At 37.0% G+C, this 17,519-nt stretch overlaps 1 protein-coding gene across 1 annotated transcript in view; it reads left to right on the top strand.

The window, feature by feature from the left end:
• Window positions 1-17,154, top strand: part of LOC101546358 (guanylate-binding protein 6-like) — a 33,554-nt gene extending 16,400 nt beyond the window's left edge. Inside the window, exons 3-11 of the mRNA XM_004603617.2 lie at window positions 380-507; window positions 5,618-5,727; window positions 5,941-6,137; window positions 7,798-8,043; window positions 8,843-9,123; window positions 9,985-10,197; window positions 10,668-10,770; window positions 11,087-11,280; window positions 16,901-17,154. Coding sequence (XP_004603674.2) covers window positions 380-507; window positions 5,618-5,727; window positions 5,941-6,137; window positions 7,798-8,043; window positions 8,843-9,123; window positions 9,985-10,197; window positions 10,668-10,770; window positions 11,087-11,280; window positions 16,901-17,128 — 1,700 coding nt within the window. The 3' untranslated portion in view covers window positions 17,129-17,154. The remainder of the gene's footprint in view (window positions 1-379; window positions 508-5,617; window positions 5,728-5,940; window positions 6,138-7,797; window positions 8,044-8,842; window positions 9,124-9,984; window positions 10,198-10,667; window positions 10,771-11,086; window positions 11,281-16,900) is intronic.
• The last annotated feature ends 365 nt before the right edge of the window (window positions 17,155-17,519 follow it).

Raw genomic sequence — 17,519 nt, 5'->3', positions numbered from 1 at the left:
TCCCCCATTACATAGATATGATAAAAATTTTCCTTTCCCATTTTGTCATTCAAAATTCTCTCTGCAGTCGGCCTTTCAGTGGCTTTATTTAGTATTCATTTAGTATGCTCCTGTGTAGGTTATCACCTTCTTAAATTTTTCTGGTCATTTATACATTTTTGCCTATTAGTCTGAGTTCTTGTGTAGCATCATTCTCAAAGTTAAAATTTTCTCTTTGGGAAAATAACTTGCATAATGTTGTTCATTTCCTGAGGAAATTAATAAAACACCATCCAGCATGCTGAGGTATTTATATAGCGTCCTAAGCTAATTTGTTGGTGTTCTGGTTACATAGATAATTTGCTGTTACCATGATTTACATTTACCTCTCACCTTTCAGGGTTTCCTCTGGGCTCAACAGTGCAATCCAAAACCAAGGGTATCTGGATGTGGTGTCTTCCCCACCCCTCCAAGCCAGATCAATTCCTCATACTCCTGGACACTGAGGGCTTGGGAGATGTGGAAAAGGTATGGCATAAAGTCATAGAGAGTTTCTTTTTATTTTTTTTATTGTCACTTCAGGATTCTTAATTTAACTGTTATGATCTCTCTTTAGACTTCTGAAACCAAGCTATTAATAAATAAATTTTGTCTTAGTTATATCTCTCTTAATAGTAAGACAAGATAGGTTGGTATAGTAGGTTTAAAATTATTTTTTATTTTTCTTCATTTTTTCCAAATTTTTAATGAATCACCGTGAGGTACAGTTACAGACTTACAAACTATCATGCTTATATTTCAATGGTTGAGTACCCATCCCTCCACCAGTGCCTGTTCTCCACCACCTAGGTTTCCAGTATTCCTCCCACCACCCCCACTCCATCTCCTTCCCCCCTCATGCCACCGCCTCTGTGGCAGGCACATTCCCTTTAACTCTCTGGTAATGAATGAAATATTTGATTAAATTTGTTAGTGATCACTAAGTATTAGAATTGCAGTCCTCTGGGCTTTGACTCTATCTACCCAAATCAAAATCCTTTCCTGAAGCACACTTTCTCCCTCTTAGAAGAATACATGCATGCAATCAGAATGAGTGAAATGTTATTGAAATAGGGGCAGATTGGTAAGAGGAAATTCTACTGTCAGTTCAACCCTACTTCTGTCAATATCATGGGAGCTTTCTGACTGAAGTTTTGAGCTATCCTGAGATGAGAAAAGTTCTAATCACTCACTGATGGATGCCTTCATAGTTAAGAACACCAACTTCTGGCTCTGACTACTAGCAGCACCTGGGAGAAGAAGCACTTTAGGCCTGAATGGTGATTTTCCAGCCACCACGGACATAAGAGTGCTTGGAAGGAAAGAAGAGTAGCTCAGATTAAAGGTGGAGAAAGAGTTCTTATCCACCTGCTACTTGTGAGATAAAATGTGAATTTTAGGGTGGGAGTTACGGGATGTGTTTGTTTCTTTTGAACCCATAGGGCATTCTCAAAAATTGTGAATTCTATTGAAAGTGGTGGTTTAAAAAAATAATTTGTACTACAATTGTTATAGTGAAGAGTTGATATTTTAGCTTTTTACTAAAGATGAAATGATTCATTTGTTTTCCTTTTTATGTACATTGAGACATAAAAATGATAACTGAAACTTGATATATCTACATTTCTGTACAAAAAGCTAAAAATTGTATGTTAATGCAACATATCAAACGCTGATGTTGTGATTATGACTGAATAATTTTAGTTTGTCATAATTATACCTTCTATATCAATTAATAACTAAAGAGATATGGAATGGAGAAATAAGTAATGAATAGATTGTCCCACTTTTTACCCTCTAAAACTTCTCATGTAGAATATTATAGTCACATGTTTCACTTATTACATTTGTCTAAGAATGTGTTCACAGTGCTTATATAAAAGTGTTTCTGGATTATGCCATTATTTATACAAAAAGGTTCAATTTCAGCAACCTTGGCTAGTTTTCAATATTTAGCCTTCATTTTAGCAACTATCCTCTGCTCAAGTCAAACTTAATCACTGTTTTATTATAAATTTCCCTGTATGTTAACATTCCTAATTTTGTTTTTGTTGATATTTATATCTGCTGCGTAACCTTCATTTCTTTCCATCTACCATCTAATCATTCTTGAACACTCTGCACAAGACTTTAAATAACCACAACTGCAATGATAGTACAGGGGGGCATTTGCCTTTGCACAACTGACCAGGGATTTGATCTCATGGCATCCCATAGGGTCCTCTGAGTACTGCCATGAGTAATTTCTGAGTACAAAGCCAAGAGTAACCCCTGAGTATTGCCAGTATGACCCAAAAAGAAAAAAAAACACTTTAAGGGGCGGGAGCGATAGCACAGCAAGTGGGGCATTTGCCTTGCACGCGTCCAACCCTGGTTCAATTCCCAGCATCACATATGGTCCCCTGAGCACTGCCAGGAGTAATTCATGAGTGCAAAGCCACGACTAACCCCTTATAATTGACAGGTGTGACCCACAAATAAAATTAAATTAAAGTACATGTAATATCAGATGTTCTTTCTCAAAGTCTTAGAGATCTGATTTGTTTTATTTGTCTGTTTCAGAGTCACAATTAATGCTCAGGTGAACTAGCAGACACTTCAGTAATTATCAACTAATTGGTGTCCTTAGTTCTATGGAGGGGATGTAATGGTCAAAGGATTGAGGGGCTCTGCATGTCGTGCTGTTCAAGCTCTGTGGTGTTTGGTCTTATTCTGGATATTCTTGAGTGCCTCCAGTTTGGCACTCGGCAGTGCCAGGAACCTTTCGAATTATACTGGATAATACCAGAGATGGAACCAGGGACATAGTGCCAGGGTCATAATGGAAAATCATTTACTTTACGAGGTTAAGAATTCTTCTTTGATTACATTTAAGTGAATTAAAAAAAATCCTCTTAGATTGCACCCAACTGTGTTCAGGGTTAGTCATGGCTCTGCACTCAGGGATCACTCCTGAAGGGCTTTGGGGGACCATATGCCATACTGAGGCTAAAACCCAGGTTGACCTCATGGAAGGCAAGTGCCTCATCCATTGTACTCTCTCTCCAGACTCCATTTTAATTTATTTCAAAGTTAGAAATTCTGCTGGTTCTATCCTTTCCTATGTGTAAAATCAAGCCTCTTCAACAAATGGTGCTGGCTAACTGGAAAACCACATGTAAAAGAATGGGCTTAGACCTCGACTTGACGCCATGCACAAAAATCAGGTCAAAATGGATTAGAGACCTCAACATCAGACCACAGTCCATAAGGTATATCGAAGACAAGGTCCGCAAAACCCTTCACGATATTGAAGCTAAAGGTATCTTCAAAGATGACACGGAACTAAGCAATCAAGTAAAAACAGATAAACAAATGGGACTACATTAAACTAAGAAGTCTCTGCACCGCAAAAAACACAGGGACCAGAATACAAAAACAATCTACAGAGTGGGAAAGGATATTCACCTAATACCCATCCGATAAAGGATTGATATCAAGGGTATACAAAGCACTAGTTGAACTCTACAAGAAGAAAACATCCAACCCCATCAGAAAATGGGCCGAAAAAATGAACAGAAACTTTCCCAAGAAAGAGATATGAATGACTAAAAGGTACATGAAAAATTGCTCTGCATCACTAATCATTAGGGAGATGCAGATCAAAACAACTATGAGATACCACCTCACACCACAGAGAATGGCACACATCCACAAGAACAAAAGCAACCGCTGTTGGAGAGAATGTGGAGAGAAAGGGACCTTCTACACTGCTGGTGGGAATGCCGACTGGTCCACCCCTTTGGAAAACAATATGGACACTTCTCAAAAAATTAAAAATTGAGCTTCCATTTGATCCAGCAATACCACTTCTGGAAATATATCCTGGAGAGGCAAAAAAGTACAGTCGAAATGACATCTGCACTTATATGTTCATCGCGGCACTGTTTACAATAGCCAGAATCTGGAAATAATCCGAGTGCCCTAGAACAGATGACTGGCTAAAGAAACTTTGGTACATCTATACAATGGAATACTATGCAGCTGTTAGAAAAAACGAAGTCATGAACTTTGTATATAAGTGTATCAACATGGAAAGTAACATGCTAAGTGAAATGAGCCAGAAAGAGAGGGACAGACATAGAAAGATTGCACTCATCTATGGAATATAAAATGGCAGAGTAGGAAACTAATACCCAAGAATAGTAGTATATAATAGCAGGAAGTTGGCTCCATGGCTTGGAAGCCAGCCTCACGTGCTGGGGAAAAGTCATCCCAGATAGAGAAGGGAACACCAAGTAAAATGTGATTGGAGGGGGCTGGAGAGATAGCACAGCGGGTAGGGCGTTTGCCTTGCACGCGGCCGACCCGGGTTCAAATCCCAGCATCCCATATGGTCCCCTGAGCACCGCCAGGGGTAATTCCTGAGTGCAGAGCTAGGAGTAACCCCTGTGCATCGCCAGGTGTGACCCAAAAAAGCAAAAAAAAAATGTGATTGGAAATCTTGAGCGGGGAGGGAGATGCACGCTGAAAGCAGACTAGAGAGACTGAACATGATGGCCACTAAATACCCCTACTGCAAACCACAACATCCAAAAGGAGAGAGAGAGAACAAATTGGAATGCTCTGCCACAGAGATGGAGTGGGGTGGGGGGGATGGAATAGGGGGTGGGAGAGATACTGGGTTCATAAGTGGTGGAGAATGACACTGGTAGAGGGATGGGCTCTCGAACATTGCATGAGGGGAAAGCAAGCACAGCACAAAAATGTATAAATCTGTAACTGTACCCTCAAAAAACATGTTTACAGTCTGAATAAAAAAATGTGTGAATCTGTAACAGTACCCTCACTGTGACTCACTAATTAAAAAAATAATTAAAATAGGCATTATTGAAGTCATTTTTTATTGCAGCTATTTGTCTTATCAATAACTTATGAATACTTGTCATTGCTTTGACATTGTTTTCTTTAAAATAAAAATCGGCATTTTAACTTTTCTATTTTACATAAAATCCCTGTGAAATCATGTACCTTTCTAGAAATATTTATTCATTAATATAAGTTGAATATCTAGTTTTGTCTTCGATATATTTTACATAGACAATGATTACTAAATATGTGTATAATGAGGATGTTCTGAGATTCATTCTTAAATACCTAATTATACACCGTATGTGAGGTTTTCTATATATATCATGATTTTGTGCTTGTTTGTGATTTTGGTTTTAGGCAGTGCTCATGGCTTACTCCTTGCCTCTATACAAAGGGATCACTCCTAGCAGGTTTATAAGTTCATATGAAATGCCAGGGATCGAACATGGGTTAGCCACATATAAGAACATTTCTCTACCTGCTATATTGTTTCTCCACCCCTATCATGTTTCCATCCAATTAAAAAAAATTTATGATGTCTAGAACAGTGTATTTATGAAAGTATTAAAATCACAAGACATTTCTTATGCTTAGCACAGTTAAAATCTTCGTTTGCGTTTGTCTTCACACCTATTTATTTGCATGGAGAGTGAGTTAAATAAAGTATATAGAAAAGAATGATTGGTTAAGAGTTTGATTGGAATTCTAACAATAAGTTGCTAATTGCCCTCTTGAAACTGTATCCCAGGAGGACCCTAAGAATGACTCGTGGATCTTTGCCTTGGCTATACTTCTGTGCAGCAGCTTTGTCTACAACAGCGTGGGCACCATCAATCACCAGGCCCTGGAGCAGCTGCAGTATCCTTCCGGAAACTACCCCCAAGTGTCCTTGTGTTGTTTGATTGGAGACAGAATTAGGTTCGCTTTCCTTGTCTCTGGGACAGAAAAGCTAGTAGGAGGGGACATTGGTCAATGAAGTATGCATGATCTCCTTATAATTATTATTATTATTATTATTAGAGAAATGTATGGTTTGTGGATGTGATTTTCTTTCCTTTGACTAAGTCCTAGTTATGTGACAGAGCTCACAGAACTCATTAAGGCAAAGTCTTCCGCTTGCCCTGATAGAGTAGAAGATTCTGCAGAATTTGTGGGTTTCTTTCCAGACTTTATCTGGACTGTCCGTGATTTCACTCTGGAGCTGAAGATAGATGGTCAGTCTATCACAGAAGATGAGTACCTGGAAAATGCCTTGAAGCTGAGTCGAAGTAAGAGTTCATGGCTTGGGAAGTGGATGGCCCAAAGAATGTGGAACTACCTAATTCTGTCCTTTCTTAATTTGTATTTATATTTGAGACTAGGTTGAATTTTATGAAGAAGCTCTAGGGACTGGAGTTAACGTTCAAGTAAGAGAACAAAAAAGATCAACCTTTGTTTCAACCCCATGTATCTCACATGGTCCTGCAAATCTCACTAGGAGAGATCTCTGAGTGCAGAGCCAGGAGTTAGCCCTAAGTAATGCTACGTGAGACCCAAAATAGCCTTTCTGAAAAATAAAAGAAAAATAAAATTATATAGCTTAAAACAACTCAAAACTTATTTCTTTCCTACATGTTTTAAAATTTGATATTTAGATAACAATGTGTACTGTTTCTAAAGACCAAGACTTTTGTTTTCTGTCTTTCTTGTGGAAAAACACTGACAAAAACCTTGCCAGACATTAAAATTACAGTTGAAGTAATAAAAGTCTGTACACATATATGTCTCAAAGAGGAAAATAAGATTTTCATGTTGATGTAGTATCACTTTCAAAATAACTTTATACTGAAAAATATCTGCAAGATACATATTTTTAATATTTCTGATAATTATTGTATTCTTACATGGTTTTTTGTTTTGTTTTGGGGTCACACCCAATGGTACTTAGATTTATTCCTGGCTGTGTGTACTCATAGAACATTCCTATCGGGTCCATGAATACATATGGGGTGGCAGGGTTCAAACCTGAGCCAACTGCTTGCAAGGCATGCATCCTAGCTGCTGCACCATTGCTCTGGCCCTCCTTATATTTTGTGTCATGTGCTTCTCTTCGAAAATATTGCACAATTCTATTCTTAAAAGATAATAAATCCACTTATTTAATAAGGTTCTAGTAAAAAGTATTTAATGTAATGAAGTTATTATGATATTTAAAGCTGCATTAAAAATTAAGATAAATGACACATTATTAAAGTAATAAATCCCATTATTTAATGGATCATATTTACATGAAGATATATTTCATGAAACCTTTATTTCAATTCTAATTTTTTCATATTATTTTAACGGTTCTATTTATACTTTTTCTGAAATCAACTAAGAGAAGAGCAACACTGTAAGGTTAGCTCTATTTTCTATCGCACAGAGGGAAAATGACATTTTAGTGACATTTGTTGCCCCTATTTCAAAAGCAGGAGATTTTCAAAAAAACAATATTGCATTTATTGGTTTTAGGCATCAAACTATTTTTTTAAATAGCCAGTATGTTTTTAGTAACATTCAGAATATTGCTTCAGCATCCTTCTTTGTGTTTTGTTTTTGAGCCAAAACTTAATACTCATAGGATCAATTAGATTAAAAGCTACATCTGACTTTTCCTTTATGCCATTGGTTCTTTCAGCGTCTCATAGACAAACTAACCTAGCATATAGAGGTTTGGATGACCAACCTTAGGTTTCCTTTACCTGAATCAGATGTATCCTCAAACTTCTCTTTATAGTCATCTTATTGGTACACATTATCCATATAAAGAAATATTGAATGTCTATATTCAAGGATTTATCAGCATATAGGTGGCAGGATAAAAAAATGTATGACTGCATGAGAAATGTTCAGCTCAATTGTCCCTAGACTATTCTTACTGAAATATGCATAATTCTTCTTCTTTAGGCAGAAACCCCCAAATTGAAAAATCCAATTCTACCAGAGAGTGTACTAGGCATTTCTTTCCAAAAAGGAAGTGTTTTGTCTTTAATTGGCCAGTACATGACAAAGATCTTCTGGCCAATATTGAGAATGTACCTGAAAACCAATTGGATCCCCAGTTCCTGGAACAAACCAAAAAATTCTGTTCTTATATATTCACCAATGCAAGAATCAAGACGCTCAAAGAGGGAGTCATTGTCACAGGAAAACGTGAGTCTTCTTTTTTCATCTGTGTAGGATCCAACATGTGGAGAACACGCTTCATAATGTATTTAGAACATTTTTATTTTATAAGGAAATCTGAATCTATGGAGATTCCTACTAATTGAACAAATATGCATAGTTTATATTTATCACACCTTTGAGATTTGTAACAACTTTTTAAATGGTAAACTATGTCACATCGCTGTAGTTTTCACTCATTCAAAGCTTCTTAAACTAATGCGAAACTTGGTAATCAGATGTGAAAAACATATACTGGCTTTCAAAAAGAGCTTTTACACTAAAGGATTCTTTGAAGAAGAATGCAGATGTTTTGATGAATCCAAAAATAACTATCAAGTTTCAATTCTTCAGAAATGTGTTTAAAATTTCGGAATTTTTATAAAAGTAATTCATTCTAAGTGTTTGTTATATGCTGCTTTTAAATTCTTAATGGAAAATATTTACCAGATATACCTTAATATTTTGGATGAAAGTAATATTTTAAGAAACAAAGATTTCATAATGTCCCACCCCCAAGAAATGTCAATATGAAAACAGAAGTGAAGAAAATTAGGAATACCTGTTTGCTTGTTAAATGATAAAAATGTTTGTGTGCTAAATGATTAGAAATGTAGTGTCCAAATCTTGATTCCTGTTCAATGATAATCAATAATTTGTAAAATTCCCAGCTCATTCACTAATTTTTAGGACAGAATCCTCTGAATTCCAGTTCTGAATATTATAACCCATTGAGTGATAGCTTGATATTCATCTCTTCAATTTCCTGCATCATTTGCTTATTTAGGTCTGTCTACTCTGGTGGTGACCTACGTAGACACCATCAGCAGTGGAACAGTTCCTTGTTTAGAGAATGCAGTGGCAACACTAGCTCAGATTGAGAACTCAGCGGCAGTGAAGATGGCATCTGATCTCTACAGTGAACAAATGACCCAGAAAGTAAAATTTCCAACAGAGACGGTCCAGGAGCTGCTGGACATGCATGCAACCTTCGAGAAGGAGGCCATTGTAATTTTCATGAAGCATTCCTTCAAGGATGAAAAACAAGAGTTTCAGAAGGAACTGGTGGTAATTTTGCACTGTGTTGTTATCCATTCCCTTGACTAATGAAACACATATGTGCCTTTATTGACCTCAAGTCTCAGTCATGGGCAAGGTAGTTGGATCTCTTGAGATCCAGAGCTTCAGAGTACTACATTGTCTTAATCTTTTCCTCCTAAAAATATGTCTCTTTGTTTAAAATATTCTTTGATCTTTGTAGCAAAATCATGTCAGACACCCTTCTGAAGGAAATTATTAGACAAGATCCTGGTATGCACAGAAGAAGAAAAGTCATTCCTGGGGCTGGAGCAATAGCATAGCGTGTAGGGCTTTTGCCTTGTACTCGACTAACACAGGTTTGATTCCCAGCATCCCATATGGTCTCCCTGAGTGCCGCCAGGAGTAATTCCTGAGTGGAGAGCCAGGAGTAACCCCTGTGTATCACTGGGTATGACCCAAAAAGAAAAAAAAAGAAAAAAGTCATTCCTGAGCTGATATATTTTCCTCTGGATATATACTCATTCCAAAACAAAAATATCCTGTTAAACTTTCTCCCATACCATTTTTCTCTTAGTATGGTCTCTGCTGTATTATTATTGATAGAAAAATCAAATGCTACCACTGCAAAGGATCAAGAAGTTTGACAATACAAATCCAATATTTTGTTGAGGCACCAGAGATCTAGAAAGTGAAAAACTTCCCTAAAGTCCTGTAGAGAGCTTGTAAAGTTGAGAGTCATTGAAAACTTTTGCTTTCCCTTTGTTGAGATTCTTTCCCTATCTTCAGGCTTTACTTTAGAGGACTATTGCTAGACATATCCTCCTAGTAGGTTATTTGCAATTTTATTGACACTGTCCCTTCTTCTCATGACATCGTCTATAATTGCAGGAAATCCTACACGATAAAAGGAAAGAATTTTTGCTGCAGAATGAAAAGGCATCTGTTAAATACTGCCAGGCTATCATTGAGCAGCTTTCAAAGGCCTTGATGGAAAGTATTTCAGCAGGAGCTTTCTTTGTTTCTGGAGGGCACACACGTTACATGAAAATAATGGAAAGAATTAAGCAGGACTATATGCAGGTGTCCAGAAAAGGAGTGAAGGTGAGGAATCAGGAAACTGTAAAGATTCTACGGATTAGAATAAAGAGGAACATAATATAAATTTCAAATATGACAGTCGGGGGTTGGTGGATATTATGACATGAACTCTCCACTTCCACTATTTTTCTAAGATGGTAGAAAGAAGTGTCACTGGTAGAAAGACTTGAAGTAGAAGACTTTTGTCAAGGAGGTTGGACTTAGTAAGAAGATTGTACATAATTTGGTGGGAGGGGGCACACCTGGTGATGCGCTTGGATTATTCCTGGCTCTACACTCAGTAATTACTCATGATGGTGCTCAGGGTACCAATTGGGATGCGGTATCAAGCGAAGTTCGGGCATGTGCAAGGAAAATACCCTATATGCTGTCCATCACTCTCGTGGCTACTTATTTTTTAAATTTGGAAAATATGTACATAAACATAATGTTAGTTGAAATTGAAATTCTTTGCTCTTTCTGTTTTGTTTCAGTCAAATGAGGTCTTCCAGAACTTCTTGAAGTCACAGGAAGCAGTGGAAAAATCAATCCTGCAGTCAGACACAGCCCTCACTGAAGGGGAAAAAGTCTTAGCAGGTACCAAGCTGGGCTTAGCACACCATGGGTAGAGTATGTTGCTGCAGTGCCCTTCTACAAACTGGGTAGAAAGGACTTCCTGCAAAGACTTTCCTTTCTAGTGCAAAATATACTCTACTAAATCTGAACTCAGGAGGAGTCATGAGTGTACCTCTGTCAGAGGGGGCCTTTCTTGTCATATTCTCAAATAGCAGGAGGGGGCAGAAATGCAGAGATTAACCAGCTCCCGCTCCTCTATGGTTTGACTTATGAGCTCTGGAATGTAGAGATGATTCCTCACTAAATTTTACCCCTTCTCTAAAACTTCTTGGACTAGAGGAGCGGACTAGGAGGGAGAATACTGAGAAGGAGCATGAGCTGTTCAAACAGAAGCAACAAGAGCAGCAGCAACTGATGGAAGCAGAAAAGAAGACTCTCCAGGAAAACATAGTTCAACTGGAACAAAAGTTTGCTCAAGAAAGAGAAAACCTTCTGCAAACATACAGCAAAATGTTGCAACATAAACTGAAGGTAAATCTGTCTGGGCCTTGGAGAACTGGGCCTGTTCAATTCTACATACACTTACAGGATCAGAGAAAAGATAAAGAGCCTTCTCTCTTTCATTGTTTTATTCTTTTCATCACTGTATCACTGTCATCCTGTTGTTCATTGGTTTGCTCGAGCAGACGCCAGTAATGTCTCCATTCATACCTATCCCATACTAGTGTAGCCTGATGGCGTATTGGGGGCTCTTTCAGGGCCAGGAGAATGAGAACCATTGTTGTTACTGTTTTTGGCATATCGAGTATGCCACAGGTAGCTTGCCAGGCTCTGCCATGCAGACGAGATACTCTCAGCAGGTTGCTGGGATCTCCGAGAGGGGTGGAGGATTTTGGGGCGGCCTCTAATTGCCTTTACAGGTTTTCCCAGTCTACCAAAAGTAAGCTTTTGGTCGACTGGCATGTTGTAATGATGTTCACACTTACAAACACACACCTGCCTGTGTCTTTGGACAGCACCTGGGACATCTGTGGCCTCAGGTTTAGGTACTTAAAATTCTATTTTTTTCGTAAAATTTAAAAAAATCAAAAAGTGCCTGAGACAGAAAAACAGAAATAACAGTATAACAAAACTTATGGGATGCAGCAAAAGCAGTACAGAGAGGGAAGTTCACAACTATAAATTCTGGGGCTGGAGAGATAGCAGCGCAGGTAGGGCGTTTGCCTTGCATGCGGCTGCCCCGAGTTCGATTCCCAGCATCCCATATGGTACCCTGAGCACCGCCAGGAGTGGTTCCTGAGTGCAGAACCAGAAGTAACCCCTGTGCATCGCCAGGTGTGACCCAAAAAGAAAAAAAAGAAATGAGAAAAAAAAACAACTATAAATGCTTATCATCAAAAAAGAACAATCTAAAAGTAACATCCAAATTTTATATCTCACAGAAATAAAAGGGAAAAAATTAAGCAAAACATTTGTACAGGAAAGGAAATAACTATGGACAGGAGTAAATAAATTTTACAGAGGCCAAAATGATTATGAAAATATCAATGGAACTAGGAATTGGTTCCATTAAATAATATTCTGGGTTGTTTTAAAATATATACACACATATTTCAAAAATACTTTTTAAGTCTCAGATGGAAAGCAGAAAATCTAGAATTATGAAATGATTCCGAAAAATTCTAGCCATGTATCTGATGTCAAAGAAACTTCATGATAGTTTTCAATTTTTTAATTCTTTTTGTTCTGGTAGTAAAGAAGTATTCCTGATAATCTTTTAGCATCATTTACTATTTTCAATTTGCTTTCTTTATTCTATCTTTTCAAATTTGGGCATTAGGTAGAAATTTCTTATGCAGCATAGAACAGCTGAAATTGTATAGATATTTAGGTAATATGTTTACAATACATTTTACAATTACATTTTCTTTTATTTTTCCTCTCTGGGACGTGGTGTTTGGGCCATACCTTTCTGTGTTCTGAGTTCTTACTCAGGATCTGTGTTCAAGTGTAACTCCTGAAGGTGACTGGAAACCCATATTATCAAGGATTCAATTCTAGATCAGTCCCATGCAAGGCCAATGCCTTACCTGCTGTACTATATCTCTCCTGCACCTCGATTATGGCTTTCAATTATAATTACATAATTGTGGGTACTACCAAAGTGCTAAGAATGAAGTCTAGAGTCATTACATTACCTCTATTCTGTCTCTTCACCTCACCACTTCCCCAACTCCTCTATTCCTGTGTGAAAATCTTAATTTTTAAATTCAGGGCCAAGTGTTTGTCATCATCATACTGTCATTTAATATGATCTGTTCCCTTGCTTAATTTTTGTATGTACCACAGTTGAGTGGGATTATATGGTATTTGTCTTTCTCCCAAGTTTATATGATGCTCTCCCAAGTCATCCAAGTTGCAGGGAGCTGCAAAGCCTTATATGTTCTTATAGCCACACAGCAATTCATTATGTATATATACCACACATTCTTTACCCATTGATCTATCACTGGGCATTTGAGTTGCTTCCACATCTTAGCTATATGCTATGTGCTGCAGTGGAAGTAGGTATGCACACATATTTTCGAATAAATGTTTTTGTGTTCTTGGGATAGATGCCAGAAAGTAGAGTGACAAAGTTATATGGAAACTCTATTCTTATTTTTAAAAAGAAGCTTTTGTATTGTTTTCCTTAGAAGCTGAGCCAGATGGCCTTCAAGCAATGATAAACAGGGTTCTTTTTCAACATGTCCCTGCCAACAGTGGTTTTTTTGGTTCTTTTCAGTATATATGTATATGTATATATATATATATGTATATATGTGTTTGTGTATAGTCTTCTCTTTTCAGTGTGTATATATATGTGTACGTGTGTGTGTGTGTGTGTATTTTACAAACACTTCATGTGGAAGTCTGGTGTACATCATTGGTTAATATGAATTACTGTGCTCTGGTCTTCTGAGACATGCTATATTGTGGTCCCCAGGCAGGTCCCATAAATCTCATGGAGATTTATGATTAGTGTCTCATGATTATCTATTTTCTCCCTTCTTTTTTCCATGAAGTTACTCTTCATACAACATTGTGCTATTTTGCTTTGGCAGGTGAGGGCAGGATAGGATAAAGAGAGAAGAACATTTATATGTTTATGCTAGGTCAAATTATGCTTCTTGAGAGTTTTCCGTCCAGGAACTTTAATAAACTTTGCTTTTATTAAAAGTACAATGATTTATATAGTTGTTCATTATACAGATTATACAGTTCTGGGTTTTTTGTTTATGGGATTTGGTTTTTGTTTTGTTTTTGGTTTTTGGTTTTTTTTGCTTTTTGAGTGACACCCAGCAATGCACAGGGGTTACTCCAGGGTCATGCACTCAGGAATTACTTTTAGAGGTGCTCGGAAGGCCATATAGGACGCTGAGAATTGAACCGGGGTCAGCCACATGCAAGGCAAACACCCTACCCGCTGTGCTATCACTCCAGCCCCTATTCTGTTGTTCTAAACATTTTAGAATGGTGTTTCAACACCACTCATGTAACCTTCCCTCTACCAATTTTCCTATTATCACTCCCATTCTCAAACTTATCCCTTAGGCACATAAAACATTTACTTTATATTAATTGTTTCAACAAAACTTGAAGAAATTGTAAACAGATCACTAAAATAAATCACTAAAAGGCAATTTGTTTGCTATATGATTTTAACCTATTAAATAAAACCCTTTAAGAAAAAATAAAACCCTTTAATATAATATGAAAATATGTTTATTTTTATTTACATAATGTGCATAGGTTACATAAATGCAAGTTCTCAACTCTGAACTCTAAAAAACATTGGATTAAATTTTCTTTTATATTTGAATCTTATTATGGTAATAATCGTGCTTTACCTGTCTTTTGGGCTGGAGAGATAGCACAGCGGGTAGGGTGTTTGCTTTGCACGCAGCCGACCTGAGTTCGATTCCTCTGTTCCTCTTGGAGAGCCCGGCAAGCTACCGAGAGTATCTCGCCCCCATGGCAGTGCCTGGCAAGCTACCCATGGTGTATTCAATATGCCAAAAACAGTAACAATAAGTCTCATAATGGAGAAGTTGCTGGTGCCCGCTCGAACAAATCAGTGAGCAATGGGATGACAGTGACAGTGAGAGTGATCTGTCTTTTATAAAACTTTAAAAAATATTATGTACTAATATATTTTGGTACATAATATTGGTAAGGCCAATATAATTTGGTACATAATATTGGCAAGGCCAGTATTATTACCAATAACATTGGTAAGGCCTACTTTTATAAAATATCCCCTTCACTTTATATAAACACTTGTTTGGCAAAGTTGTTAATGATGAGTTTTTATAGGCATTCAATATTCCAACACCAATACTACCATCATTATCACCTTTCCTCCACTATTGTCTCCAATTTTCCTATCTACCCCTCAAGCCTACCTCAATATCGAGCCCAAAATAATTTATTTCATATTGCTTGTTATCAAGAAATAGCTAACAGAAGAATCAAAAATTATTTCCTTAGAATAAAATTTTATGGGGACATTAAGTCCTTGTATGAGGATTTGCTAAGATATTATCTCATGTTAAATATTCTATACTGCTGTATGATTAGTCAAAATGGGTTGGCATTTATGTTACATCCCTTCCAATTTATAGTGCTACTATTGGACTATCAGTGTTGGAGAGTGTGGAGATGTCATTCCAGGGAGTCCAGAGGTTTTAACAGGATGGTAGAGCTGGAGTTAAATTTTTAAGTGGGCAATGGCTTTGGGGTGTGGACGTGACTGCTGGGGCTTCTGGAAGTATAAGGAAGTGGGTGAGGGTACCCCATACTGACTCCTAGGAAGCTTGGAAATTTCAGTCACAAAGACCTGGATACCCAGAATTTCAGTGGGTAAATTTCTGGGTGAGGCTCTGTCCTGAAACGATGGAGGCAAGGCTGTGATTTTGTATTGTGGGAAAGAGAGATTGCAGGGGCTCTGATTGGGTGGGTCCTGGTTCGCTTAAAATAGGGGAAAACATTTAGTACTAACAACCTGTAGTTCTCGGGGTTATTCATGCTAGAATTTTGCCTTTTACTGCTTACAATTTATTAAAATACTGAATCCTATAAATAGTTGCATTTTTAAAAAAGATGTCCTTGTATTCTACTCTGTAGAGTTCAAAGTGGGCATGATACTCTCAAGCCTTTGGACAATGTAAATAGGATTTTTGTTGTTATTGTGAGGATTTCAAATGATTTAGTTCACTGCCCAAGTGAACAAATTACAACCATATGGGTTTGATATGAGAACAGATAGTTTGCTTTACTCAGATCTCTGCCAATCACTAAAATGCCTGTTACAAGATACAGACCCTGAGGTAAATCTGTGCTTATATAAACTATCAAAATGTCCAGACTTAAATCACAGAACCATAACAGTTTCAAATCTTCTTATATTACTGTACTTTAGATTATCTCCTCAAAATAAATAGGTGGCATAGGGAGAATCCTTTCTTTGCCCATCTAGACATATTAATTTCAGATTCTTACAACACTGAATGAATTTCCATTATTTCTTTATTTGAGTGTTTGCAAAATCACCTTCAGGACTGAAAATTATTGCTGTCATACCAGTGCTACCTCTCACCTGACCTTTTTACACGGGAATATATTCAACTTGTCCATCTGTCAGTTGAGCATCCAAGTTAAACCTAACTTGGTTACGAATATTTGCAGATGTTCCTAAACTGTTTTGACCAATTGCCTCCTTTTCAGAAAAAAAAATTATTCAGTAGCCCACTGCTAATCAACGTCTATTAAGCTGGCAAACAGAAAGTGTCACCCCACACACCACCCCTGCCATTGTAGCCTGAAGCTCCCAGTATATCCATTCCTGTTGTATTTCAATGAGTCCAGGGGATGGGGTGGTATCACCTGCTGTGGAAGATTGAAAATTAGTAAAGATGATGCAGAGTATGTGGAATCTCAGTATTCAGATCAAACTGGGGATCTTCTCTGTTTCAAACATCTCCTTTCATGATTGAGCAAGAAAGAAGAAATTTAGGAGTAAGATAGGTAGTTGGACAAAACTGCTAAATAAGAAACATTTCTGAGCCAAAAAAAGTTTTGAATTAATTTTTCTGCATTTTTTTATTTTTAGGTCCAGGAAGCGATGCTTAATGAAGGTTTTAGCAAAAGAGCTGAAGCTATGAATTCAGAAATTAATCAGTTGGAAAAGAGGATTAAAGCTACTCAGGATAATGGATCCCAGTATACTAGATTTCTTTTAGAAAACGCTACTAAAATCTTCGCTTCAGTATTGAGTTCTGATCCACGTATTTTAGTAAATATTGTAAGAGGGATGAAGTCACTATTTAGAAATTTTTAGTTTTCCTTTAAAGAAAATTGCAGCATACAGTAATCACTCTGATCTCTCTTGATGTGTATCCTATTAACTTTCATTCAGCAAAGTTTTTTTTCTTTTGTAATTTTATTTTATTTTACTATTTTTTATTTATTTTTTTCAGCAAAGTTTTAAATGTAATAAATATGTACTAGATTATACTGATACCCATTACTTATTAGATCAAATAAATGAATGTTCAATTTGATATATTTACTTTAAAAATACTCATGTGAAAAGTCACATGGATATAAATACATCATATACATATGTAAACAAGAAGTCCATGTGGTATTATCCTTAATGACTAAAAATGCAAAATATTTCAATGTTTATTCATATGATCTGGTAAATTGAGCATGTACATATATTGGCA

The sequence above is a fragment of the Sorex araneus genome, chromosome 5 (assembly GCF_027595985.1).
Source record: "Sorex araneus isolate mSorAra2 chromosome 5, mSorAra2.pri, whole genome shotgun sequence".
Classification (NCBI taxonomy): domain Eukaryota; kingdom Metazoa; phylum Chordata; class Mammalia; order Eulipotyphla; family Soricidae; genus Sorex; species Sorex araneus.
Note: the sequence above shows the minus strand (reverse complement) of the source record. Positions and strands in the feature narration are given on the sequence as shown.